General features: G+C 40.7%; 1 protein-coding gene across 2 annotated transcripts in view; it reads left to right on the forward strand.

Annotated features, from left to right (window-relative positions):
* The first annotated feature begins 9,774 nt into the window (after positions 1-9,774).
* Positions 9,775-27,889, forward strand: part of ralgapa2 (Ral GTPase activating protein catalytic subunit alpha 2) — a 102,030-nt gene continuing 83,915 nt past the window's right edge. For both annotated transcript variants that reach the window (XM_008284193.1, XM_008284194.1), the window contains exon 1: positions 9,775-9,989. In XM_008284193.1, the coding sequence (XP_008282415.1) occupies positions 9,884-9,989 (106 nt within the window). In that variant the 5' untranslated portion in view covers positions 9,775-9,883. The remainder of the gene's footprint in view (positions 9,990-27,889) is intronic.

Here is a 27,889-nt window from a genome sequence, read left to right on the forward strand (position 1 = left end):
GTTTTGAGACGGTTAATTTCTGAGCTCACCCTTTTCTGCTGTAAGAACTGTGTGTTTTTCTGCCAGTGATAGGCTCCCACTACTTCATGGGGAGATTAGAGCTCCTCCACTCAGGGACACTGAAAGGCCTTCAGCCTGGCAGAGAGAGAGGGGGAGAGCCAATGTTGAGCATTTTAATCTAGAGTCACAAAGATAAGATGCAATGGCAGATCAATATGTGCTCTATGGTGGCAGCTCCCTGAGAACTTGTCTCTCTGCCTGTGTACTAAGAAGACTTTACCCTGTGTGCCCCATGGCTTCATTTCTCCACAGACCGGCTATCTGTAGTGACTGTCTCTCAGTGACATCTCACACCGGGGCATGTTTAACCCCAGACACCACGCAAAACAGACGGTGAATATCTAAATAGGATCGCCTGTGAAATTTGCCATGATAAATCTCTCCAGGAATCACCCAGTTTGAATATTTGATATCGCATCTGTCCTTGGCTACCTCAGGGGGCGAGGCGTGTACGATAAGGGATATTCAGAGACGTGATTAGATAAAAGAAAGCTAAATTCTTTTTTGATTGAGGGAGATGCATAGCAATGGTATTTGCACTCTGCCATGTCTGTGTGACTGAAGTAAAGTGTATAGGTTGCATTCAGAGTGTCATTTTTACTTAATTTGCTCTCCTTTACATCATTGCAGCATTCCATCATTCCAACACCATCAGATGAACTGTCAGTGGTGAGGCATCATGAAAAAAAAAAGAGAGAGAGAGATAAAACTGAAAATTCTTCTGTGCTATTGAGAATCTTTGCAGTAAAAACGGAGACACCTTGAACTCCTTTAATTTTCAGCCAGATAAACAGCTCTCCCACAGCATGCCATTATGCTTTAAGGAGACACAAAACTCTCATCCGCGCGCACTCATACTGACATCATTAGCACACACAAGTGGGTTACGACGTGTCTCTTTCATGTTGATTTCCAGCAGCCCACATCCTTCTGCGCTGACCCCCGTCCTTCACATATCAGCATCATACTTCCAGTGATGCCTTCGACATGACTGTGTCATAAACAAAAACTGATCATTAAAGGGAGAAAACGCAAAGCATTGTCACGTTTGTTTGTTTTCATCCTGGGCAGCAGTTCAGATACAGCAGTGGCTCTGAGCCAGACTTGGCCCTGACAGTTCACAGCAAATCACTGCATAAAAAGAAAAGTGATGAACCAAATCTGCATTTGTGAGCACAAAACATGTACTGTAAAAGACAACTGCGGTGCTTTTGGGTAAAGGGTGGATGCTGCAAGTTGTTTGTGCGTATGCGCCTGCACGGATGTGTGAGTGTTTGTATGCCTCTGTGTGTGTGTGTGTGTGTGTGTGTTATGTGACAGCAGACCTCGCTAAGGACTAGCAATCACTCCATTCAGCATCTGCTGCCACACAGCTCATATTGTCATTCCCCAGTTTAAAGGAACCTTGAGCGGCTTCAAAGATCTTTTCAAAGCCTTAATCCTAATAGGTCGCGGTTTGTTCTGTCACATCAAAAGGGGGAGAGAGGCGGTGGGGGGAATAATGCATCGGGGCTGGCAGAGATTCTTAAGGGTGGAAGATTGGCAGAGGATTTGCAGTACGGGGAGGACCGAAATCTGAAATATCGGACACAGAATGCCTGCTGTAATAGATATGAAATAGGTCTTCTCAACAGCATGAAAGGCTGACATTTCCAGAAAGTTTGTCATGAGAAGGCCCTTTTATTCCCCTTCGTCTATCTGCGTTTGTACTGCCACCATGTCCATAGTGGAAATTCGCAAGTGTCACTCTAACGGGTTATAGAATAAGATTGGACATTTAAGATTTTTTTTTTCCCCCACCTCTTCCCTTTTTTATTGAATGTTTAGAATTTCCACTGAGAGACCAATTGAGTCCGAGGCGTTTTAGAATACTGCCTTCTGCATGGCACTCAAGTTAAAAAATCCACCTCCAGCACTTGTTTCCTGGATTCGTGTTAGAGCAGGTGAATAAAATATGGCCTTAAAATAGATTCTTTACCATTTCCCGGCATTACAATATCTCATATAGCGCACGCATTACAAATATCATTGGAGGAATTTGTGAGATAAGAACGCTTTCTTGATAAGCAGATATTGCCCTCAGCATGAAATGCTTCTGTGACATGGACGATAAAGTTCAAATCAAGTCTGCCAAAGCATATAGTGGGTGTGAGACGTGCTAGACCATAAGTGTCACTTATGTGTTTACTCCTCACCTCTCTGACACTTTATCAGCTCTGAAGGTGTCTCTCATGCATTTCACCTGATCGACTCGGCAGACAAAGAGACGCGGCCCGTGTTTCAACAGTGCACAAGTGTCCAGCTAATTAGGTGCTCATGGGAAACCGAGCATTGATTTTCTGTCAGCGTGTCTGTCCCCCCGAAAAGAAACAGGGCTGTTTGTCTTTTTCTAATGATGCACCGTGTGCCATTGATAACGGCGATAAAACAGGTCAGGAGGGGAAAGCATAAGCAAACCTGGACACACCATACCCGTGGGAACCCATATATAATGATGCGGTTTAATTGTATGGGGTTTTAGGAAATAGGTAGGCTGCGAGTAGTTGGAAGTAAACAAAGTTTGTCGGGGATGGAAATGGACGGAGTTGTCTGACAAAAACATATCTTTTCAGCTCTGCAAAGGCGTGAAATCCCTCTTGTGCTTGTTATTTCACACTCCTGTGGCTCCAACTTGGGCCAGCGGTGGCACTGTAAACAAACAAACACATGTGAATTCACGCATACCACACACACACATACGCACACAGTATACTAAAGAGAAGGGATTTCAGCAGAGAACTTACTAATGACCCCACATTTCCAGGCACCTCAGTCATAGAAAATATCCTAGAATCACACTGACCATTTTTTTTCTTCCCAACGTTATTCCAATACACTACATCTCTAGCATATAAAAAGAGCCACAATCTATTTCTTCTAATATTATGAAATAAGCAAGGAGGCTGCCTGTCCTCCATACATCCTCACTGAGGTGGGAAACATGGCTTTGCTGAGCACACAGTGAACTGCTATGTATAAATAATGGTTTCAGTATCACAGTGGACAGTGTGCCAGCCACCTGCTGATCCAACCACACACAGGTAGAGCCAGCCCGGGTGACGCGGGGCTATAGACATGGGCATTCAATCTGCCAGCAAACTAATCAGTGAAAGGGATGAACTCCAAGCTTATCAGAAGGGGTCATGGATGTAGGTGGAGGAGGCAGCAGTGGGAGAGCAGAGATGTTTTGCACAGCCACAGCAGGGTGACACCGGCCGTAGAATGGGAAAATTCACAAATCTCAGTGTGGGAGGTTGGAGGAGCGCAACCCTCAAGGAGGTGAAGGAAGCTTTGCCGTCTACCACCCACACATTACCTGAACATGTCAGAGTCTGATGCTAACACCTTCAGCCCAACTATGATATCATGAAAGCCAGGTTCACTTGCGTCGCAATGGATATCTGGCAGCCACTATATTATTGGTAGTGGGCATTTGTGGGTGTAAATGCTGTATCATGATAAAGAGTAGAGTATACCCTGTCTGTGAAATGTTAGAGTTTGATAAAGAAAGCTTAGCAGAACTATTAGGCGGTACCTTAAATCCCATGGCTGCTACTGCAGATGCTTAAGTATTGCATTGTCTCTCAAGCACTACCCTGTTAAAAACAACAATTCATTTCACTAGATAAATGCCTCTCTTTGAAATGCAAGGCCCCAGATTGAACAGTTTGTCTTTAATATTCAAGAATGTTCTTTTGCCTCGGCACAGTGATGCACCGCTGAATGGAGGCATTATTTCAGCTCCTTAACTGATCACCGCTGGAAACCATTCTGTATCAGCATTTAAAGGTACAAGACTGTAATTCAGGAGGTAATTTCACATCTTAACAGAATCCAATTAAAAGCATGGACATTTCAATTAAACCTCCCCCTGGCTTGTCGCGACGATGTCACACCATAAGTGAAATTGGAATCAGATTACGGGGAGAATCTGAAGAAGTATTTTTCAGCGCAATAAGGATCACGCATTCCTGATAGAGACCCCTGTCATGCATACTGCAGGAAAAAAAAAAATAGCCTTTCTTTGCCAACATTAGTCATTTAATTCTCCCTCCTTATTAATTTCACAGCAGATTACCTGAGAAGATACAAAATGCTGTCAGCAAAGAGTTTTAATTAAGTATGGGGTATGTTGCTATGAGTACCTTATGTGAAACTGCTGCCTTATAATGCTCTTGTTTTAATTACTTCAGAGTGCCCCCTCATTAACCTCTATGGAGATGTGCTCCAAACTACAGTGTGCATTACAAACACTAGACTCGGAAATTGCTTATATCCATATTCAGATACTTATATCCATATTTGCACTGTTGCAAAACAGTAAGACTGTTTCTCATTTTGTCTTTTATGAAAAATGTTTAATTTTTTTTTACAGATTAAAGACATAGGCGGCACATTTAGGAACGCTGTGCTTTGAACTTGTGAATCGCGAGATAACCTTGGTAGCTGAGGGCACTGTGACGACCCCTGGTGGGAGATGTAATTTCAAATTAGAGGCTCTTGTTTGTGCCTTATTTCTAAAAAAGAAAAAAATGCTGTTAACAAATAGTATGTAGGTTTGACTGTAAAATGTCTAACAGAGGACCTAAGATATACTTGTTAAATATATTTTTATAATTCATTAGCATAAATTTCCAAATCATTTCTATTTGTCTATTTGTTTTTAAATGGTGTACTATAGAAAATACAGATAGTGCCATTTTTAGACACAATTATTCTTCGGTTGAGTCAAACCCAGAATGGTTTTGTTTCATCATTTCATTGCTCCGTGGCTCATCTATGTCAAGCAGCTGTGGGTGGTCTCACAGTCTGAAAATCAGCAGCCCTGTGGACATTTCCCTTTTGATCCTTTTCATCCTGAAGTTTCTGAATGGTCCGATATAGATTTCAAAAAATGCTCCAAAAGTGGGCTCCTATTCAAAATATGCGGATGGGTAACTGTGCCACTGTCCACCCTCACACCTTAATATGGTTTAACAGGATACATTAGCTTTTAATGGCACTTAATTGTACAAAAAGGAAATCCATAACCACATAAGGAGAAAAGTCAAGTATTTCCAAGCTCTTTATAAGAACAATTTAGAGCAGACAAGTGCTTTTCAAACCTTGGATTGGAATCAGTCCGACAGTCTGGCCATGAGAAGGGCACTCTTACATTTGTGAGCTTACAGTGCCACCATTTGGTCGCGATGAGGCTTTCACTGCACTGCCAGGTCCTGTCAGTTGGCAGCACCAGGCCTGAATGAAAAATAATAAATTGCTTTTTTTTTTTTTTTTTTTTTTAATACTGTGAAAATCTTATTTCAAGATAAACGCTCTCATTCAAAAATAATGTCACAGTTGGCGCCGTACCTGCTTTAATTCTGCACTGAGCTAGCTTTAAAGAAGGCAGCGTAGGGCTCTACAGCAGGCTATAAAGTCGAGCTGCCTTAGCCTACGGTATATCATTTCAGAAATGAGCTGGATACGAACTACTTCCAGGTGCAGAATTAGAGAGGGAAGAAAACATCCAGTCCCATTGTTATTGTTGATAGATTATCGGAGGTCCATGCCATCTTAGATAATGAGCAATAACCTGCACTTCAGGAACAGGGGAGGTTTGCCAAGAAGGAATGGTGATTACAATCAATTAAGACTGATGACAAAGCACCAACAATAACCCACTACGTGTGTGTGCGCGCGTGCGTGTGTGTGCGCACGCGTGTGTAAGCTTGTGTTTTATTCACTCATCCTTCCAAACTACCCTGTTTTGTGTAATCAACATCTGTTGTGACAGGCAACCTCCTCCTTTCTCAGAATGGCCCACTTCAGATAATGAGTGTCATACCAAACTGCAGGGCAAAGGCTGATTTTACTCCTCTTTTTACTCTTCCTCTTTGGCCTCCGCTCTCACTACCCTCTGTTCCCTCCTATCATTCAAGACATCTATTGTGGAGAACCTTGAAAAAGAGAGACAAACGCTCTCACAACATTGTCAGTGCTCAGTATGTGGGGGTGGTAGATGAAATAGAACGCAGGCTTGTTTTCTTTATTGACAGAATAGCTTCACAGTTGACTCCAAAACACTGGCATTCTTGTGAATGCCTTTATTGTACTTTCAGAATTTTGTTACTCCAACAAAACGTACTCCTTTATGAGACTCCCTTTTCTTTGGTTACAGCTTCTGTTTCTGTAACCATATGAATAAATTCCATCACATTTGTCTGCACTGATACAGCTATACGTGCAGGCCATTCAAGGGTCATGCATCTATACATGCTATTCATGACAGCTTAACATGCTCTGTAATGTGTTTAGCTTGGTGTTTGTTTTCTTCGGCTCACCACAGCAAAGGTTTAGGCGCCATCTTCTGGCAAATTTGATCAACTTGAAGAGCTCAGCTGGGTCTCACTTGTAGTTTTTGTGAGAAGAAGTTTTTCTGTTCCTCTATAGTAGTAGACTTTCCTCCTATAACACCAAGTCTAGAAAGGTGTTGCTTCATGTGAGATGTAATGGCAGCACAAGGGCGCACTCAATAGGCTATACATCTGTTTGTTGACTTCATCTAACACCAACTCAGAAAAAGATTTCTCCCTCATGAACTTGAACTCCACATTAAACCCACAGTCTGTTTTCAGTGAGATGTGTCTAAGATGTGTAAATAAAATCATTTTCCCAGCTTAGCCTCAAAATTAATTGCCTCCAAAATAAGACAGATAGGTTCAGACAAGCGAAAGTGTGAGATTGCACAGAATGTCAGTTTAGTGGGGTTGATTAATGGATGCATCCAATTTCTTCAAAACTTAAGATTCATCTCAGAACATAAACACTTTTTTTTTTTTTCATTTCCAAGATGGAATTTACTCTCTGCACAACCAAGTAGAACAAATTATTTTGAACACCCATTAATGCCATGAGCACACTGAACTCTGTTCAATTTAGCATAACCCTAAGTTTACTTAAAGCACGAGAGTTCCTTTTTAAAAAACTCCCCCGTATTCTTATATTCATTCATCAGAACCTCCGGCGTAAAGTGTCAAGAGGCAGCAGCTGGAATGAGCAGTAAAGCTGTTATACCTTTATTCTCTTAAGTGTCACCATAGCAGGGTGTGAATATCAAAAAAATGCAGGTCTCTTTCATCTGAAAGTTAAGTTCATTCATAACTGTCTTGTAAGAATTGGTGCATTCAGCTATGAGAATTAGCAGAAAGGCATGCACTATTTTTATACAGGCTTTGACTTGCGACCAGGAGTTAATTACAGTTAGAGATAATGTCGGCATGAAAACAGACGTACTACAAGGCTATATTGTAAATTGTACACCTGCATTTAACTGCTATAATCACATACAATAGTAGAAATCAGAACTCCTGTTTGATTTTCAAACCAAAAACTATGTCAGTATGTTTGGTATCCTTAAACTTGCAGCCCAGGTAACAAGCAATAGTATCGGTTGAGTGCTACTCAAAAGACCCTAGAGGGGTCTTTACTGCCAGCAGGGGAACACAGATGTAATCAATAACATTATTGATGACTCCATTACATGTAAGTGTCCTAGTAAACCTGTGTTTGAGGCGACATGTAGTAGAACACCAGCAACTGACAACTGAAACTCCCAAACAGGATGCTGCAGTTGTTAAAGTTATCAGTTTATCATGCAATCACATATACAAATCAAATGTTCTTGACTTTTTTTTATAATGATAAAAATTAAAAAGAAAAGTTGAATATGTTTTATCGTTCGTGATATTGTAGTAATATATGAATTACAACACTGTCCGGCTCCTTTTCACTTGTGTCCATGTTACACTATCAGTAGTAAAACATACAGAGCTCACAATAAAACATGTATCCAAACAAAGGAAGTCTTTGCACTTCTATTTCACAGGACAGGTCAGTAGGAGAGAAACGAGAAGATCAGACTCTTGTACGCTGTCTAATTTGCAAAACCACACCTATCTTTCTTTTTTTCAGTGCTAGACCGTCATCAGGCAAATGGTTTGTAGCATCGAAACGCCATCTAAATGTATCCCAGTTGATTATTCTATAAGGGTGTATTCATTTTATAGTAATTTACTCATTTCATGAAGACTATATGCAATGCTACACTACAGAGTGTTAACAGTATCTATACTATATAATGATGGAAACTGTCATATAGTAAAGTGATGTTTGCATTCATCCATGTATCATTATTTCCACTCAGTTTTGGGTAACTTTACTGCTTGCTAAAATGAACCCTCACACTGAGTGCAAGCTGCTCTGCATACACCTTGTCACGAATCACTCAAATTGTAAAAAATAATTAGATTAATAATAGAAAATTAATTGCCAGCTTCCCTGATAAATGAATAATTGTTAAAGTCACTTTTTAAGAAAAAAGAAATGACTCGCTCCAAATCCTTAAACGTGAATATTGGCTTCTCTTCTTCTACTTTTGATTGTTGGTTGGAGAAAACATGCAATCTGAACATGACAAGGTGGATATGCAGAGGTCCCCACATAATAAACCATCTAACCTAAAACACTTTTGCTTTTTCCATTAAAGAAATCATCCTTTGTAAGTCCTGTGTAAGCAGGAAGCGATGATGAGAGATGGGTCTGTTTCTCTCGTACGATTGTAAAATGTCAACTGTTTTTCCATTCATTAAACATGACCGTGGTGGTGTTAAAGTGGCTGCGTCGCTTGTTTCTTGTTCTATGGCACTTATCCAGATTGTTTTCTCCTGACCGGATCCTCGCTTGTGTTGTATCCGCTCTCAGATGTACGTCGCTTTGGAAAAAAATAATGAAAATGGAAGAAATGAAATTGTGATGTTTAACTGTTTAACCTTGCATGTTTGTATTCATTATTAGGTTTGCTGTAGTTATCTACCTTATTGTAAACAGATCAGAATATAAGAAATGAAATGTCTTAAGCTTCAAACAGTCCTGTAATTGCAGTACAGCAGTTGCATGAGTAGGAGTTATTGTACGCTTGTTAACCCCTCGTCCGAGATCTCAGGGTCGCTGTCAGTTAGACTATGTGAATTGTTGGTATTGTGTGTAATTTTCTATAGCTTTGTAATGCCAGGGTCAGAAGTATGCTAAGCAAGCCTATTGAATTCAGTCAGCGTATTAGTGGCATTGTAGTTGAGGATAATGTATGTATGTATCTGGGCTGTTTTAAAGAGTGGCCTTGTACTAGTTTTCTTTCTCTTTTTCTCCATTCATATATACAGGTGATGCCAGTGAATAGTGTGAAGAGAAGCAGGATCAAAATCTCTGCTGTAGTGTTAGCTTCAGACACCAGGGGGCGCTTAGGAGCCATGACAACACTACAAACTCCTTTTTTATCAAATTGCTGTCAAAGAACTCTAATAGTCCCACATCCTAACTACAGCTTATTCAAACTTTACTGCTCTTACACAGGACAATGCATTCAAGCAAGTTTTCTCAGTTTCTGAAAAGATCTGGAACCTAAACCTCTCACTACACAATACGACAGCGTGGCTCTAATGTGGGAAATAGAAATAAAGTAGGTTGTTTTGTCATGAACGGGGGATGAAAAGAAACGCAGTGGAAGTGCAAGGTGGAACGGTTATAAACAAGAAGGCGTATTCATGTGCTGTAACCACTCCTCTCTGTCAGTCTTGCGCTTCCGTGTTTACACACCCACAGAAAACAGGACACACCAGCGGCCGTCGGCCCAATGTTTACCGAGCAAGCATAGAGCGGCGGTGAGGAAAGTGACAGTCACACTGGAGCCTTGGTGTATGGTGAAACACAGGTGATTTCGGCTTCCACGGTTGCATTTTACAGCGGAATGTTCACTCGAAGGGGGCATGGAGACGTCAAGAAATCTACACAGAAAGTTCTGGACCCAAAGAAGGATGTGCTGACCCGGCTCAAGCACCTCCGGTCACTGTTAGGTGAGTGAAATGTCACCGGGCTCTGGATGCTGCATCGCCGATGCTTTAGCTAGCCGCGCTAAGCTAGCTGGCACCAGCCGACGGCTAACGTCAAACAAGGCGTCAGGTTAGCTGGCAGGCTGCGGTTAATAGTCCGAGCTAGCTGACAGGTAACACGCACTCCCGCAGCGCCAAAAAACACCCTTTGATATTTACAGTGTTTGCTGCTGCCCACTTGTTTTAATTAATTTTTAAAGCATACCAATATCAGACAAGCCGCACTGTTATGAGGCATGGATGCTAGCTAATGTAAGCTAGCTTCCTTGCGGCTAACTAGCCAGCCAATAATGCTAACTGATGCTGCCTTGTCAGGGCATCAGTCGTTTGGAAGCAGATGCCCACCGCAGTCTTTGTGTCATTTAGTCATGTGGCATGGTGGTTGTTGTAAATGCGTAATTGCAACTGTTTAGCTCAAAATAAGTCACCGTTTCTCCACTTTAGGGAGACCAGGGCTTTCTTCTAGCAGGTTGCCTGGTTAAGCTGCACTCAAGTCACCCTACCCCCCAGAGATATTTGATATGAAAATGATAGAAATAAAATGTAAATGTACTGTACTGGTGGAGTCCTTTGTTTCTCTCACAGGACAAGGAAGTGCAGTGTTTATGACAGTCATAAAACTGTTGTGTAGGTGTTGTTCCAACCTGGTCTCCCTGCACTATGAAAATCAAAAGTAGTAGTCTGACTTGTGTTGCACATCAGAATCCAAAATGCCTGCAATCATTATTCATCAATCAGTTGTAATAATGATCTAAGGAGTCTATACAGTGGATTTCTTTGCCTCTCTGTGAGGCTGAATACTCAATCTGCATTGCAGAACTTTTAAGTCCAAGGCAGACGGCATGCAAGTTCAGTAGTCGGACCAGTGTTGCTGAAGCACATTACAGACAAACTAAATAATTTAAGCAATATGGAGGGGTATTTGAGGATCAATAGCATAACTTCAGTTGTATTTTAGGCATGCAGATGTAACATTTTCATTGCATCCCTCCAGAGTAGACTCATTCTGTCACAGCCACCATGACTGCTGTAGTACTGGGAACCATAGTACACTGTACTGTGTCTAACACTTCTGTTATTCTCAGCGCATCACTGACAAATCGGGGTCAGTGAGTACTTTGGCAAAGTGTGGTGAGGAACAAAGTTGTCGATAGGGAATTGTGAGATATGGAACAGCTGCATTGGATTCATTATAGGATTATACGTGCAGCAAATTGTGTGATTTCTCTCCAGAATTTCAGCCAAAGTAGGTCATTTGCACATAGGTGTTGCTCTGTAACGTGTAGGGATGAATAACTAGGCTAGTGCAGTTTGATATGTTGTCTGATCAACTCGCCAAATGTTTGGTTATGAATGGTTAGAACTCCAGAATAACCAGAGTACAGGATTAATAAATGGTGGGTTTTTTTCTTGTTGTTGTTTTTTTTAGTTTAGCAGAATATGAAATCTTTAAAGAGACAAAACTGCCTCCTGGTGTGAGTGTGCAGTATAAATGAAATGAATATTGTGGAAATAATAACAAACTATTACAAATATTTATTATATATTTCAAATAACATTGCTTACAGTTATTTTGCTATTTTAAAAAACTTTCAAAAAGTCTTCACATTATTACTCTTTTTCACTGTAACAGTACATAGTAATGCACTTTAGTTAAACCGTGACATGTCTAGTGGAAGCCAGTGAAATGGAAGGATCGCTCCAGGATGAGTCGCATCTGAGAGGGTTTGAACCATTTGTCGACTGATGCATGCGCGCTTGTAACCTTTTCATAGTGGCGTGTTCTCTGTTTTATTGATCTCTTCTACAGTAGCACAAATGCGAAAGCCCCGAATCGGTTTAATGGTGTTTAGAAGCTCGAGCAAAACTGTGGGAAGTTAATGTGGTTAGACTTTTCTGCTATCGCGGCATAACTTCAATGTCAAGAGTAGTACGACCAAGGTGGAGGTCAATACAGAGCTCTGCGTGTCCTCTGTGTTTTCCTTTCCCTCCTGTGCAGCTAAAGATAAGGCTGGTCTGTTTGTCCAGCAGCTGATAGTTGGGCCTGCATGTTGATGTCCCCTCCTCAACCTCCAGGATTTCACCGTGCTTTCAGCTGAGGAAGGATTTCCTCCTGGTGCTGCTGGTTCCTGTGTGGGCAGGAAGCGATGATGAGAGATGGGGTGCTATGGAGGACAAGACAGGGACTTAAGGGAAATAAAACAGGCCTCATTTTATTGCTTGCAGTGGTTTGTTTTTGCAGAGTAAGTACAGCTTAACAACAATAATATTAGCAAAGAGACAGACTTACCCTCAATGAAAGCGTCCATTCGCTTATGTGATGATCGTAAAATGTCAACAGTCCCACTATATTTTCAGTCATTAATCATGACTGTAGTAGCCTGGGTGCTCATTTGATGTTAAACTGTTTAACCCATATGTTTAATTTTCTAAAACGAGCATCAGTCGCAATAGTTATTCACCACATCTCAAACAGATAATGTTAAGATTTTAGAAATTAAATGTCTCAGATTTCAGATATCTCCATAATATCTGTACAAAAATAAGAGTTACTGGTAGCTTTTTAACCCCCCCGTCCAACACTTAGGCTATATAAAATGTTATTATTGTGTCTATGCCTTTGTAATACCTTGACGAGAAATTTGTTTACCAAGCTTGTCGAATCCAGTTGTAGCATCGGTGGTATTGTAGTTGAGAGGACAATCTGTGGTCTGGGCTATTTTCAGAGTGGCCCTGTATTGGTTTTCTGCTCACTGAGCAGATCTGTGGGATAGAGTGTGAAAGCTGCTGCATGTTAATTTGCTGGTCATGCCTGGCTGGATTTGGCTGAGGTTGTTAATTACAGGAACCCAGAAAACCACCTGATCACTCCGTGCCTCTCTCGCTGGTGGTAAACGGCTGTTCCTCCGACTCTTTGGTGCGCAAAGTCATTCTTATCCCGACTCATTTTGTATTCGCTGTTGCATGCCGCTGCCCCAATTCTTACAAAAAAAAAAATAACCCTGAAGATGATGGTCAAAGTGCTGCTGGTGGTGCTGATTGTGGGAAATCCTTCATTGATTTGCATGTACACAGGAGTATTTGTCTGGAGAGGAACCCACTGAAATCTGTAGGCAGTATTTCTTTTTTTCTCCCACAGCTGGTGGGTCGGAGTTGTTGTAGTTCAGTCACAGCTGTTGGAGCTAGCAGAGTGTCACACTTATGGCTTTTCTACCCTCTGGTTGAAGAACAAACCTACATCATCTTATCAGCTGAATAGAAAAAGCTGTATACTAAGTAGCTGTTGTTTATTTGCTCTCTCAGCTGGTGCAAACATGCTCAGCTTGAACCTGCTGGTGAACTGCATGGGAACAACAGTGAACGTGTGTGAGTGTTGCTAGTGATAACAGTCAGGTGTGCTTCCAAGTGTAGGTGTCTGACTTTGCAGCCAAAGGTAATGCTTTTTTTTTTTTTTTTTTTTTTAAAGGAAGCTCTGTAGTCATCTTTCAGTAGAAATGAAATGTAGCGTCATTACACCTTACCTTTTTCAATGTGCGCGGCTGTAAGTGTTGTATGGGTCAGGGTCAACTGAAAGTGCTGCTGTTAGAAGAGGAAATCACAAGCTGAAGCACCGGGGGAAACAATGAGCACAACACTGGAAGGGCTCTCAAGGAGGTTCTCTGTGTGGCTGAAGTAAAGGCTGAGATCACTCGACTTCTGATTCTCCCCCTTTTGTAGAACACTCAGGTTAGACTTGTGAACAACTTCAGCCTCTTAGCATCTTTTTTTCTGACACTAAGTAGGCACGGTGTCAACACTTTGAAAGTATAGTGCAGCTTAATGTAGCTATCATAGTAAACAAACACTGAGAGTTTTTATTAACGTTAACATCAAGGTCTTGAGGCTTTTTGTGTTATTTCTAGACATGCTATCATATACGGAAATTGTCTAAAGTTAGATGGTAGTAGTTTAAGCTTTTTGAGGTCCAATAATAAAACCATTTCAAATCAAAATCGCAGTTTGAAACAATGCAAATTGCAGAAACTTTTAGGATACATGCTACGCAGTGTGTGTAAGGTTTTACTAATTCGTGTGACAGTCATGCTTTTGATGGTATCTCATGTGGTAATGCTCCATCACATGTTCTTTTTTTGATTTACCCTTTATTTAACCAGAATAAAGGCTCATTGACATTAAGGATCTCCTACAAGAACATCCGAGGCAAAACAGGCAGCAATTTAAGAGGTTGTAGACATTCAGATGAAAAATAATTTGAATCAGGTTTACATACAAATTAAGAGCATATTACAGTATCATAGAATTCTAAGTATATGTCACAAAGCAATGGCAATAACCAGGTAGGGCCAACGTAAGTAAGTCATAACATGTACATTTTTAATGTGTCTGCCCGCTATTACACTTTGGATGTTAAACTGAAACTTGACTTGAAAAAATTATATCAGAAATCAAATATTTATCAGAAACTTCAGGATTACATATTTTCATTAAATTGATCAGCCCTACTTACTAGCAAAGTACACTTTAAATGTCACAGGTACAAAAAAGAAACAAGCTGTCCACATTTAAACTAAACCATTGGTTAAACTATACGACAACCCTGATTAAAGATGACAGAAGACGGCCCTCAACAGGTCTTTGTCCGTTGTTGCCTCTCATAGTAACAGCTTCTGTCGTTGTTGTCCTGCCATTTGACATCTTGCCCTTTTTATGAGATCTGCAGAGCTGCTGTAGACGGGAGTTTGAAAGTAAAAAATTAGGAATAAGCTACACAATCAGCTGTGCTAAACATTTTCATTATGAGGTAAATTAAAGCTGTGCAATTTTTTTGCTTGAATTTTAAATACCTACTTAGAAGATACAACACTTAATGCATACAACTGGCACCACTTTCTAATCTGTGTTACTGTTTACTGGTACGCACTAAAACACTAAGTCAGATTCCTTGTAAGTGAAAACCTACTTGGCAGTAAATCCTTTCTGATTCTGAGAAGCCTTAAAAAAATGAAATTCAAATTGACTGCAGTGTTGTAATTTATATTCCCTGATATAATTCAACTGTGTCTGACTGCCTTGTTGTAAAGAACCCTACACAAAGCAAAAATCACATTACCCTAAATGCAGAGAAAGCACCGGGGAGCTGAAGATCTGTCCTCTGTGCTACCCAGCCGTGAAAGAGAGATTGGATAGTACAATATGATGACCTCTTCATTGAAAAAAAAACCAAGAGAGGAAACAGTGTTTGCTTTGTCATCATCCAAAACAACAGCTTTTACATAAGGCCTTTAAGCTGTTTTAAAATGCCTGATGCTTAGCGTTTGTTGTTGTTGAATGCTAACAACAATTGTTGGGCACAATAACTACAACATTCGTTTGTATTAGAATCTTTGGTGAGATAATTAATGCAGATGCTAGTGGGACAAAGGTGAGCTGGAAGAGTCAGACGCCTCTCCTGAGATGGAGTTATCAGTAAACACTGAGCAGAGGGCTGGTGTTTTGAGAAACGGTTGTGAAAGACCTTTTTGTGGAAATTATTGACTTTTCAATGCTTTTTTCCTGTTAGAGTTAAAATGAACAGAGTTTAGAAGTTTTACATGTATCCACTTTTGGCAATTTATTCAGGTTATTAATTTTTTTAAACCGCTATTAACTGAACTAGTCAGATAATGACGACGTGTGCATGTGTCAAGAACAAGTTCAGAACTTTGCTCGTCTATACAGAACCATACAGAACAACTTCTCTCTACCCTCCTGCCTGCTCTGTCCTGTGTCACTTCGGAACTGGTGGCAGTGTCAAGATAAGCGTTTAGCAGTATAAAGAAGTCCTTTGCCACGATCTGTAGATCATTAGAATTGCAAATGATGCTCACATAAAGCAGAGAAGCATGGATTGCACATTAGTGGTGCTAGATCACCACACCTCATAGTGTCTGGAAGGCTTTTGCTCGTATTACTTGGATGCTGCAGTGTGTTAATACTGCACGGTAATGGCAGTTTGTCAAATTAGGAGCATGACTGGTCAGTTACAGATTTTGCAGACGTGCCTTGTGGATTATGAAACTCTTAGGTATGTGTTTTTAGAGCACCAGACGGCCAACTGAAACATTTACTATCAGCCCCCATATACCATCAAAGATCAGACCCTGCTACGTTCTGGGCCTTTCAAACAAATGTTTCAAGGCTGCATAATGTATTTATCTATTTAATTGTCTTGTTGTCATTCATAATTGTATTTGACATATAAAAAGTCAACCTTTAAAAAAAAATGTTTGCTCTTAGGTACTAAATACACTCTTGGATTGTATTTTAATGTTTCACTTCTATAACAGTTTCAGAGCTAACTGACTGCTTGTTTTGTTGTGTTTTAACTTAACACATGACTTCTAAATATAACCATGTAGTTGATGGTGTATTACACTTCTATCCTGAAACCTTGGCAGTGTTCTTCGCCTTGTTTTAGTTCTCACTCTGTGGCATTACTGTCATGTGTTTTACAGCTTCCTTAAAATCCAAATTTCAGAAATTATATAAATCACATGGTGTTGCATGAATGGCCCTTTTTCTTCTAGCCTGCATGGGAGCTAGACATAATAATATTCTGCTGCCTCGTGTTCTGCGGTGGCTGATGTCTCTGTGATTTTACATCGCACATGAAAAACCTGTTTGTCCAGTTCCCCTGTTTACCTGTCCTGCTGCTATAATAGCCAACCTGCACCGAGACATGTTTACCAGAGCAGCACATGTTATCTAGACTGGATCTCAAAGTGGATTTACATTTTTTGTTTCCTTTGTGAATGCCCAAGCTCCCACTAATCTTCAGTGGATTTAAAGCCCAAGCAAAATAAACACTTAACTTTGGCTTATAGTATTGTAGATTGCTACTTGGAGGTGTGAAGTAGCACATTTTCAGCTGGTAACCATTTATGTTAAAAGACAGATTTTTTTTTTTCATGGAATTTGTGGCACCTCCCTAAAGAGGTTTTATGGAGTGCATGAGGAAAATCACTGGCAGCAAAATGATAAGACTTGAGAATAATTCCTTTTTAAGTACTTTTGTTATTTGACATTTTATTTACTCAGTTAATCAGTTGTTCTGAAATAACTGGAAAATTGTTAACTAACTGTTTTATGGACCAGTTATGCTTACTGTTGTGCATAATCAGCCCCCCAAAGTACCAGCGCTAGTCTGACTCACCGGATGTAGGCTGTGGGTATAAACCTGTCTCGGGACGCTCACGTCAGACGTCTTGTCTCTCGCCGCTATCTGCATCTTACTGTTTTCAAATTCCCCTTCAATGTGGGAAACAACAACAACCTCTGAGTTAGAAACCTACCACACTGAAAGTTTGAACATTTTGCTGAGGATTTGCTCCACCAAAACCATTCCACTTGTCATTGTTTTCAGTGAACACCGCTCTGCCCAGGACAACTGTAATTTGCTGAAAGAAATACAAACAAACCAAAGTGCCTTTTTTGCCTCCTTTTGCATAATGACAGTGTGGTGCAGCCACACCATGATGTACTACAGCACGGGCTGGCTAAGTGAGACTATCAAAAGAGAATATCCTTTCTTTGATTTCCCCGGGGGCTGCAAGGTTAGCACCGTTGCCACGCAGCAAGAAGGTCGCCGGTTTGCATCCCGCTGAGGACACCCGGGATCTTTCTGCGTGGAGTTTGCATGCGAGTTTTCCTCCCACACAGTCCAAAAACATGTTGAGGTTGGTTGGTGATTCTGGATTGTCAGACAACCAAGCGAGTGTGCTTGGTTGTCTGTCTCTGGGTGTGGCCCTGTGATGGGCTGGTGACCTGTCCAGGGTGTCCCCTGAGTCAACTGGGATAGACTCCAGCCCCCATGCGACCCTAGTGAGGATTGGGCGGTGTGTAGATAATGGATAGATGGATGGATGGATGGATGGATGGATGGATGGATGATTTCCCTGGTGATGAAATTTGTGTTGCAGAAGAAATGAGCAATATTTAGTAGGTAGTGTGTCTTGGCATAACACACCTGTAGTATCCATGTGACCTTGTTCTGTAGGGAATTGTGGCATTTCATACCTCAGTCTGAAGAAAGTATTACTACTATTACTTTGCTTGTTTTGCATCAGTATTTAATAAACAATATTTGTATGTTATTAAATAAATGTCATCCCTGTCTTGATAGAGGCAATGATGATAGGGCTGCTTGAGAAGGAAGTGTGAAAGTTGCCAGTTTAGCAGCTCTTCAGTGTTAAGCTGCTCAGATAAGCCACTCTCTAATATGTGGGCTCAGGCTGGGATAAGGTCAGACTTTGCCAGTTCTTCCATGACTGTTTCACACTGTGCTCTGTGCAGACCCATACGCCCCAATCTGTTACACAGCTAGACACTGACTACGAGTCAAGAGGGATTCATGCAGTGTCTGGCACTGTGGCATCATAATCAAATTACATGCACCAAAAGTGATATGATTGCAGTAAAGACCCTTTTAACAATGATTACATTCTTGTGTTTGTTTTAATGCAGCTTTGCATAGAACCTCCACTGTTGCATTCATCCAGAGCATCATGTTACATGTATAGAGGCAGAACAAGCCTGATATTTTATTGTACAGATATTTTAGTTATTACAGACAGGCATATATGGCCTTCTATGCTGTAAGAGAGCAGTATGCTTTGCTCTTTTGCTTTAGCCTGGCATTATGTTAATCATTTTCTCTGAATACGTTGCTCAGAGAGGATGATGTATGGCATCTCCCCGCCAGTTATTAATGTTTTCTCCTGATTAACTGTGGCAGCTCAAAAGCGGCTGGCCTGCTGCAGGTTTACTTGGCGCTATGCTGCAAATTTAAGGCTTTCTAAAAGAAACCAGACCAATAGAAGATCTGCCTCTTGTCAATACTGATAGAGAAAACTAAGTCAATTGCCGCTAATTGACCCCCTGATAAGGAACATCAATTTGTCCCAGTGAGTGATGAATTATGATTGACATCTCCAGACTGGCACTGCTTGAAGAGCATTCAGCAATATTAGAGGCAGCCGTGTCTTATCAAGGCCTCAAATGAGGCTCATACTTACTGCTGTCTGCTGCCTCATGTGACAGACTTGCCCTGCTCAGCTGGTTTCAACAGGTTTATGATTAACCTCGTTTGGTAAGTGGTCAAATATCAACCTTCTATGGGTCACAAGGCTGCTGATCTGTTTTTCTTCACATAACTTTAAGAAAAAATTTAAAGGGAAGCATTGATTTGAAATTTCAATGCTAAGAACTGGTAACTGGCTGTTTGTTGTGGCCAATATATAGACAATAGGTGATAATATTGGTCTGAGGAATACAAAAATGTGAAGATGATTATAGATATTTGTATTTATTTAGAGTCTTCATGGTCTTTAAAGTAATGCATTAACTTAAAAGAAGAACATGCGGGTTACAAAAACATTAGAATAACCTGACGTACTTTTGCTACTGAACTTAACTGTTTAGATAAAGCTGCAGTTCTTTAACATTAAACTGACTAGCAGCAATTTGTCATTATTCTCTCCTCTGTTCTTCTCCCATCGTGTTAATTTTTAGCTCCGTCATAACCATTCTCTCCGAGGGTAACAAGCTATATATGGTTGTGAACAGCATGCTGAATTTGTGAGTAAAAATGGGACATTTAGTTTACTAGGGAAAAGGTGGTTAAAGATAGCATTTTAAGTTTACTACGCTCTTGCTTGTTCAGCTGATATTTGATAAATTGCTTGTGCCATGTCCCTTACTGGAAGATTTTGTTGCACACATTTATAGTAAGCATTGTCATCATAAACTCACATATACTGTAACCCTGAGTTCACTTCATTAGTCATGCTGTCTGCTCCGTTTGTCCTCATGAAAATAGGCAGTGGCACATTGCAGGAGAGGAGGCAAAAATCACCAGTAAAAGAACTGGTTCACACATTATCTAAAGTAATTATTGGCTCCGTTTCTATTTTTGGAAGACGAACAACAATTTAATCTTCTTACTTATTGGCCAATGATATATCAGTCACCAATACATTGCGCCTCCCTGTTCTTTAATATACTGTGACCACTGGTTTTTAATCAAATCATGAAAACAGACATAAAATAAAATATAGCATTCTGAAGTGTATAATATACATTTTAAATGGAATCAGTTTGTTGCTTTTATTAGTTTTTTAAAAAAATTGTTTTAGTTGAAACACTACCTGTGTGGTATTAGTCATTTTGTTGAAGTACTGCATACGCCGTCTTTGTGACTTGTGATGTGTCCCTCATTCACATCAAGAGATGACTAAAAAGACTTCTTTAATCTTTAAAATAATCAGTCTTTTGCTGTCTCTTGACATTTGTCTTGGCCCTCCTTTGTTTTTAGTAGCTGTTTAGACGAGGAAACGCCATCCGTGGTGCATCGTTCAGCTTCCACATTAGCTGAAACCCCATATCTCTTCCTCTATGTGTTGGCACCCTCCAGGCATCCCTCTGCCGGGGCCCTTAAAGAGCCCTCTGTGTCTAATCTGAGCATACAGCCAAAGAAACATATTAGCCTTTTCTCTCTCTCCTTTCTGGCAAGAGTATAGTGCACCTGCAGTGTAAGCTAGCCCAAAGCTAATGCAAATGAGTGTGAGTCTGATCAAAGGCTTGATTAGACTACTTTCCGTGTATGACACAGCATATTAATGAGTTAGCTTCAAGTGGTACAAACAGCATATATTGGAAGTTGCCAGATAGTTAAATATTGAATATGAGTTCTTAATGTATGCGTTGTGTGCTGATTGAGTTTGAACAGGGGCAGAGAGGCGTGTTTAAATGTACCATAGGCTTCAGCTGGCTGGACGACCTTCACCTGTTTGCCTAACAAGCCCAGTGTGCACATTGCTGTGTGTGCGCTCTCTCTTAGTGCTTGCTGGTCCAACACAGTTTAACATCAGTTCATTAGGATAGTATGCCACAGAAAGACACATTAATTATTCAAATCGAGCTTAAAATTATGTTGGATAGCGTCCTATTTTTCCATGGTTACCCCTATGTCAAGTTCTTATGCACCAAACTCATGGCACAGAGTTATATAAGGGCAGCTCAGTCCTCCCTTTCACTCTTTGCTCCAGAAGTCACAGTGAAAAACAGAGAGAACTTACTGGCTTGACCTGAAATGGCACCACAGTGTTTATGCAGCCAGAGGTTGAAAAATAACAGCATAAGCAATATTCTTTTTTTCCTGGTTTTCTGGGATGACAGTGAGCTGATAATATCTGCTTTCCTAAAACATTTTGAGAAGATGCTGTGTTTGTCTGCCGTCCAAAATATAAAATTGTGGCTCTCAGCTTTGCATTCTGCACGTTATTATTTTCCAGCTGGTCGTGTGACATGGGGGTGGAACATCTGCCCTTTTCCTGACAGTTCACAGGAAACGTATCACAATGGAGAAAAGAGTCATCTAACCCGAACCTGACATGGGTGCTCTGTTTGGCATGTGTTTATTAATTCCACTATAGAAGATTGCAGGTCTCTGACTCATTAACTTATCACTGTCACGAGTATCTACAAAATTGTTCAGACAATTTTTAGTCAGTTACCAGTAGTACAGAATATTCAGTTTCCACTGCTGATGGGCACTAGCTGCGGATTTACACTCATTGAGCTCTTCATTCGGAACTAAGGCTGCAGCTAGCAATTATTTTCATTGGTGATTAATATGCTGATAATTTTCGTGATTGGTTGATTAGTTGTTTGGGCTATAAAATTTCAGAAATTGGAGAAAAAAAATGTCGATCAGTGTCTCTGAAACCCCAGGATGGTGTCCTCTAGGGTCTTGTTTTGTCCACAGCCAATTATATGCAGTTTACTGTCACAGAGGAGAAAAGAAAAAAGATGTACAAATATAAGATGGTGATTTTTTTTTTTGCTCTTAAACAATTACTTAGAACTGATTAATCAATCATCAGAATAGTTGGTGAATAATTTGATAACAGAAGACTAATCAATTAGTTAATTAATTGTTAAAGCTGTATGGACCACCGTATAAATACTAGTAAGGACTTCCCCTTGATCTCCAAACAGCCTTGATTCTTCGTGACATGGACTCCACACAAAGGCCTAGATTGTTGGCACAAGGCAGGTGGGATCTGTGGATGATACTAAATTGTGTGCCACAGCAGAAATTGGGATTCATTGGACCAAGCTATGATTTTCCAGTCATGAGCTGTCCAGTTTTGGTGAGCCTATGCCCCAAGCAGCCGCAGATTTCTATTTTTGGCTGACAGGAGTGAAACCAGAGGTGATCTTTTGCTGTTGTGTAGACCGTTTTCTTTAAGGTTTGACACATTGTGCATCCTTTTCTAAGTTACCATTGCCCAGCTCAAACCAGTCTTAACTGATGCTCACTTTTAGCTTTTCTCACTTTTCTGAGTAACCGCTAGAGAATGTTGTGCATAAAAATCCTAGGAGATCAGCTGATCAACTCAAAAATACTCTAATCAGCCTGTCTGGAGCCAACAATCATTTCATTGTCACAGTCATGAGGTCACATTTTGTCCCCCCGTCTGATGTTTGTGGGAATTACTGAATTAAGTTTGCTTCCTTAAACAGAGGGAATCTCACTGCAAGAAATCCAGACTGTCATCTCATTCACCTGCAAGGCACAAGGGTTCCTCCCACCATAACAGCCCCCTGTGATCCTGGCTTTATACAGCTGCTGTTCATCCGTGTCTGCCATCCTTTGACATGGGATTCTTGCAGAAGGAGTTCTGTCAATTGAAAGAAACGGTTATCTTGTCGAGCTCAGAGGATATATTGTCATCCCCAGCATTCCCAGGGCCTGGAGAACAGGTTCTGTCTCTTTCTGTCTGTATGCTGCAACCCGAGAAGTCAGCAAAGGCCATTGAGTGAAGGATCTCTCTGGATGGCTCACAATGCTGACAACCATTGTAATCTTCATCCTTTTAGCCAAACATCTCCTTTGCAAAGAGCACGCTGTGGAACAGAGATGAACTTCTTCTCGTTCTCTAGGTCATTACTGGTAGAGTATCCCATTAGTAACCGACAATATCATCAGATCTTAGATTCTCATTACTGGCTTTTAATAGGTTTGCTATTAGACAGAGGAAAATCTGCCATGTGCATCAACGATGTTCAGTGTTGTAATGACTTAAGACAAATACAGTTGAAACCAGAAGTTTACATACGCTGTTTAAAAAGACATGAAACCTTTTTCTTCTCACTATCCAATATTAATTCAGACTAAAGTTTTCCTGTTTTAGGTCAGTTAGGATTACCAACATTATTTCTATTTGCTAAACGCCAGAATAATGAGAGAGAGAATGTTTTAGATAATTTTTTATTACTTTCTTCAAAGTCAGAAATTTAAATTCATTTCCTTAGTACTTGGTAGCATTGCCTTTAAACTGTATGACTTGGGTCAAAAGTTTTGGGTTTCCTTCCACAAGCTTCTCACAATACTTTGATAGAATTCTGGCCCATTCCTCCTGACAGAACCGGTGGAACTGAGTCAGATCTGTTGGTCTCCTTGCTCCACACACCTTTTCAGCTCTGCCCACAAATGTTCTACGGGATTGAAATCAAGGCTTTGTGATGACCACTCCAAATCATTGACTTTGTTGTCCTGAAACCTCTTTGTAACTAATCTGGTGGTATGTTTAGGGTCATTGTCCATTTGGAAGACACATTAGTGCCCAAGCTTGAACTTCCTGGCGGATGTCTTGAGATGTTGCTTCAATATTTCCACATAATGTTCTTTCCCCATGATGTCATCTATTTTGTGAAGTGCACCATTCCCTCCTGCAGCAACACACCCCCACAACATGATACTGCCACCCCCGTACTTCACAGTTGTGATGGTGTTCTCAGGCTTGCAAGTTTCCCCCTTTTCCCTCCAAATGTAACGATGGTCATTAAGGCCAAACAGTTCAGTTTTAGTTTCACCACACCACAGGGCATGTTTCTAAAAATGAAGGTCTTTGTCTCTGTGTGCATTTGCAAACTGTAATCTGGCTCTTTTATGTAGCTTTTGGAGTAATGTCTTCTTCCTCTCTGAGTATCCTTTCAGCCCATGTCAGTACAGGACTGGTTTCACTGTGGATAATGACTCTCTCTGACCAGCTTCAGCAGCATCTTCACAAGGTCTTTTGCGTATGTGTCAAGGTCATTTGCGTATAGTTGTTTGCGCAGGCATCTTCAAATTGTAGAGGAAATTTCCAGCCTCAGGCATCTTCAGGCATCTGGAAATTGTACCCAAGGATGAACCAGACTTGTGGAGGTCCACAGTTCTCTTCCTGATATCTTGGCTGGTTTCTTCAGATTTTCCATGTTGTCACACAAGGAAGCAGTGTGTTTAAGGTGTGCCTTAAAATACATCCACAGGCGTGTTGTCAGTTAACCTATCAGAAGCTTCCACACCATGACATCATCATCTGGGCTTTCCCAAATAGTTTGAAGGCATAGTAATCTTAGTGGATGTAAATTTCTGACTTTGAAGAAAAAGTAACAAAAAAAATCTCTCTCTCATTATTCTGACATTTAGCAAATAGAAATAATTTTGGTAATCCTAACTGACCTAAAACAGGAACAGTTTAGTCTGAATTAATGTCAGACAGAGAGGGAAAAAAAGGGTTTTATGTCTTTTTACACAGCGTATGTAAACTTCTGGGTTTCAACAGTACATACTGAAGTGTATAAGCTGTACAATTCCTGTGTCCTTCTGTTTCAGTCGGCACACTGCTGACATAGACATCAAACACCGAACAGCCCATTCCCACTGAATAAAGAGATGAAAACAATGATTCAGAATACAGCTTTTATTGAACAAACTGCACATAAATACCCAACCAGTTAAACAGAACAATAATTCAAATAAGACATTATAATAAGAAGAGATTAAAGCGTAGTACCCCCTGCTCCCATTGAAGATATTTGTTGTAAATTTGATAATAACACATCTTGACATTTTGCTCACACCTCTCTCCTCCTCCTCCTCCTCCCCGCCACCATACAAGCTAACCTTGCGGCCACCGCCAAATTGACACTAATTAATGTGAGGGTGATCTGACGGCTAGGAGGAGCTTCATTTGATTGCCCAAATGGTGTGACTGCATGGCTGATCTAATACGGTCTCATCTGATAAGTCAAACGTTTGCATGCTTAATAGGAGTGCACGGCACGTATAAATAAAACTGTATTTCTTATTCATGACATTTCAGACAGTCTTATGCGATGAGCTTACTGTGCACGTCCACATTGTGAGGACAATGAAAAACAACTTATCAGTCAGCACTATGCTTTTATGTAGCTTCGACAGTAGGTCTGTTGCCGGTAGTGATACTGTACACTCTGAATCATGTCACAGCCATGTCTGGACTGCACTACTGGAAGGCTGGCTCGTGTTCTGTCAGCCTTCTCTAGGATGGGTAGTGTCCACCTGAGTACTTGTCAGAAGTCCTGTGATCTCCTTTAAAAACATTTTTTTCTCCCTCCTCCCCTTAAGGCCTCTTCACCATCCGTCATGCTCCAGTGACTGGTTAGGGGTGCTGGAGCAGATGGGGAGCAGTGAGTTTGAAGGCTGGAGAGGACTGGATGGCAGGCTCTGATAGCTGCGTGACATGCAGCATGATGTATGAAATTGACCCACCCCTTCAACCCAACAATATTCAAATTAGAGTCAGTAAAAAAAAAAAAAGCAATTATAGTAGAATTCCTTTCTTTTCTTTCTCTGCCTTTCTCATGTATGGGTACATTATTTTCACTGATCAGACCTTTTTGATATGAAGATTTTTTAGTTTTTCAGTTCTGTTTTATTCATAAGGCACCAAATTACAACATATGTCATCTGGGAATACTTAAACCAACTGTTCCCCCATTGAGCAAGCACTTGGGTTACTTGGATAGGGGTGAGAGGAGAGTAGCAAGACAAAAGAGAAGTGCTCACCAAATTATATAGCTTTAGCATATGGAACAGCATTAGCAAACACCAGGAAATAGAGTGCTGTTTGTGCTACACTCTCTTCTGTGTCATGTTCACTGAAGCCACAATGTGTTCACAGAGCTTATACAGCTTCTTTTTTCCATACCAATTCTTCCTCATCTCTACCTGTGGCTACTTTTGTTGCTCCAGCATCGGGTGGATCACAGCTGAGTCACATGGGTGTAAATTGCTTATTGCTTGCAAGCCAAGAGGGAGCGGGCCAGCTGCATCTGTGTGTTTCAACATAAACTTGTGAGCCAATGTTAACTGACAGCAGCTGGATTGTTTGTTAGTTTAAAATGCTTTGATTTGCTCTAGAAGTTACAGGCAAGTTGCATTGTCTTTTCTTATTATTTACTGCAGTGTGGAGTCCTACACCTCCATAGAAATAGAATAGCTGTGACTAGAAGTAGAACGAACTCAAAATCTATTTTGTGTGGTATAGAAAAGACAAAATGCCATAAATGTACCTTAAGTGTGGGTGTTGGCAGTACTGGCAAAAAAACAAAAAAAAACAATGGCTATACCTGTTATAGAGATTTTACTGCTTACATTGCTCTTTCTTTCCATACTTGTCTCCTATCTGCTCTGTGTAAACATAGCCAGCAGTTCAGCCCAAAACAGCCAAACAGTGCTTGAATTTTTGTCATGTGACTGTTGGTCATAGGTGAGTCATTCGTGACTTTTCGGTTATGCCGAGTAGTGTAGATTTTTTTTTCTGGTTTGGCAAGTTTTTAAATGAGACATCTAGAATAAAATTATCTTGATGAAATATTACAATTTTAAGCTTGGACTTGGTTGACTTTCCTGCCAGAACCAGAAGTCACGTGTGATGAGTTCACACAAAGATGTTTTATTCTTTTAGTTCTGATGTTATTTTTTGCACTTTTTCCAGATAGCCGGCTTTTCTTACACACTAGGGTTAAGCTGAAATGAAACAAATGATTTATTGCACATCTTGACATATATGTAAAACAAGGCCAGTTAGAAAGTCATAGCATATATTAATAAATGTATTTGATGAATTGTCCAGACCTACCTGTGAGTTTGTCAAACTGCATTGCATTTATGGCACATCAGTTATATTACAGACCTTTTATCTCTCAAACAGCCACTGCATCACCGAGGATTCTTGTGTTGTGCTTATATCAAGATTCAGATTCGCTTTATTGTCATTGCAACGAGTACAACGAAAAGTAAGGTGCAGGCCCTTCAGTGCAAAAAAATATAAAAACTTTGTAAACAACTATATACAACATGATATAACAGAAATATATACATGTACACACATATATATATATATATATGGGCTGCAAGGTGGCGCAGTTGGTTAGCACCGTTGCCTCGCAGCAAGAAGGTCGCCGGTTCGTGTCCCGGTGGGAGCACCGCGATCCTTCTGTGTGGAGTCTCCATGTTCTCCCCGTGCAGCGTGGGTTCTCTCCGGGTTCTCCGGCTTCCTCCCACAAGTCCAAAAATATGTTGAGGTTAATTGGTGATTCTAAATTGTCCGTAGGAGTGAATGTGAGTGTGCTTGGTTGTCTGTAAAAAGGTGAAATTAAATCATAAAAACAAGCACAGTGTATATTGCACAGAGTGGATGCTGGACAGAGGAAGTGACAGTTGCTTATTACCAATATATTGCACTTATTACAACAAAGAGGCATTTATGGCTCTGACAGCAGTTGGAAGGGAGCTTTTTCAGTCTATTAGTCCTGGTTCTGATGGCCCTGTACTGTCTGCCCGACGGCAGTAGCTCGAACAGGAAATGTCGCGGGCGGTAAGAGTCCTTCAGGATGATGTTGGATCTCCTGAGGCAGAAAGAGCCATGAAGGTCCTCCAGTGTGGGTAGAGGGCACCCACTGACCTTCAAGGCTGAAAACTAAAAACAGTTGTGTCTTTGACTTGATTTTTG

The sequence above is a fragment of the Stegastes partitus genome, unplaced genomic scaffold (genome assembly GCF_000690725.1).
Source record: "Stegastes partitus isolate 25-593 unplaced genomic scaffold, Stegastes_partitus-1.0.2 Scaffold351, whole genome shotgun sequence".
Taxonomy (NCBI): Eukaryota; Metazoa; Chordata; class Actinopteri; family Pomacentridae; genus Stegastes; species Stegastes partitus.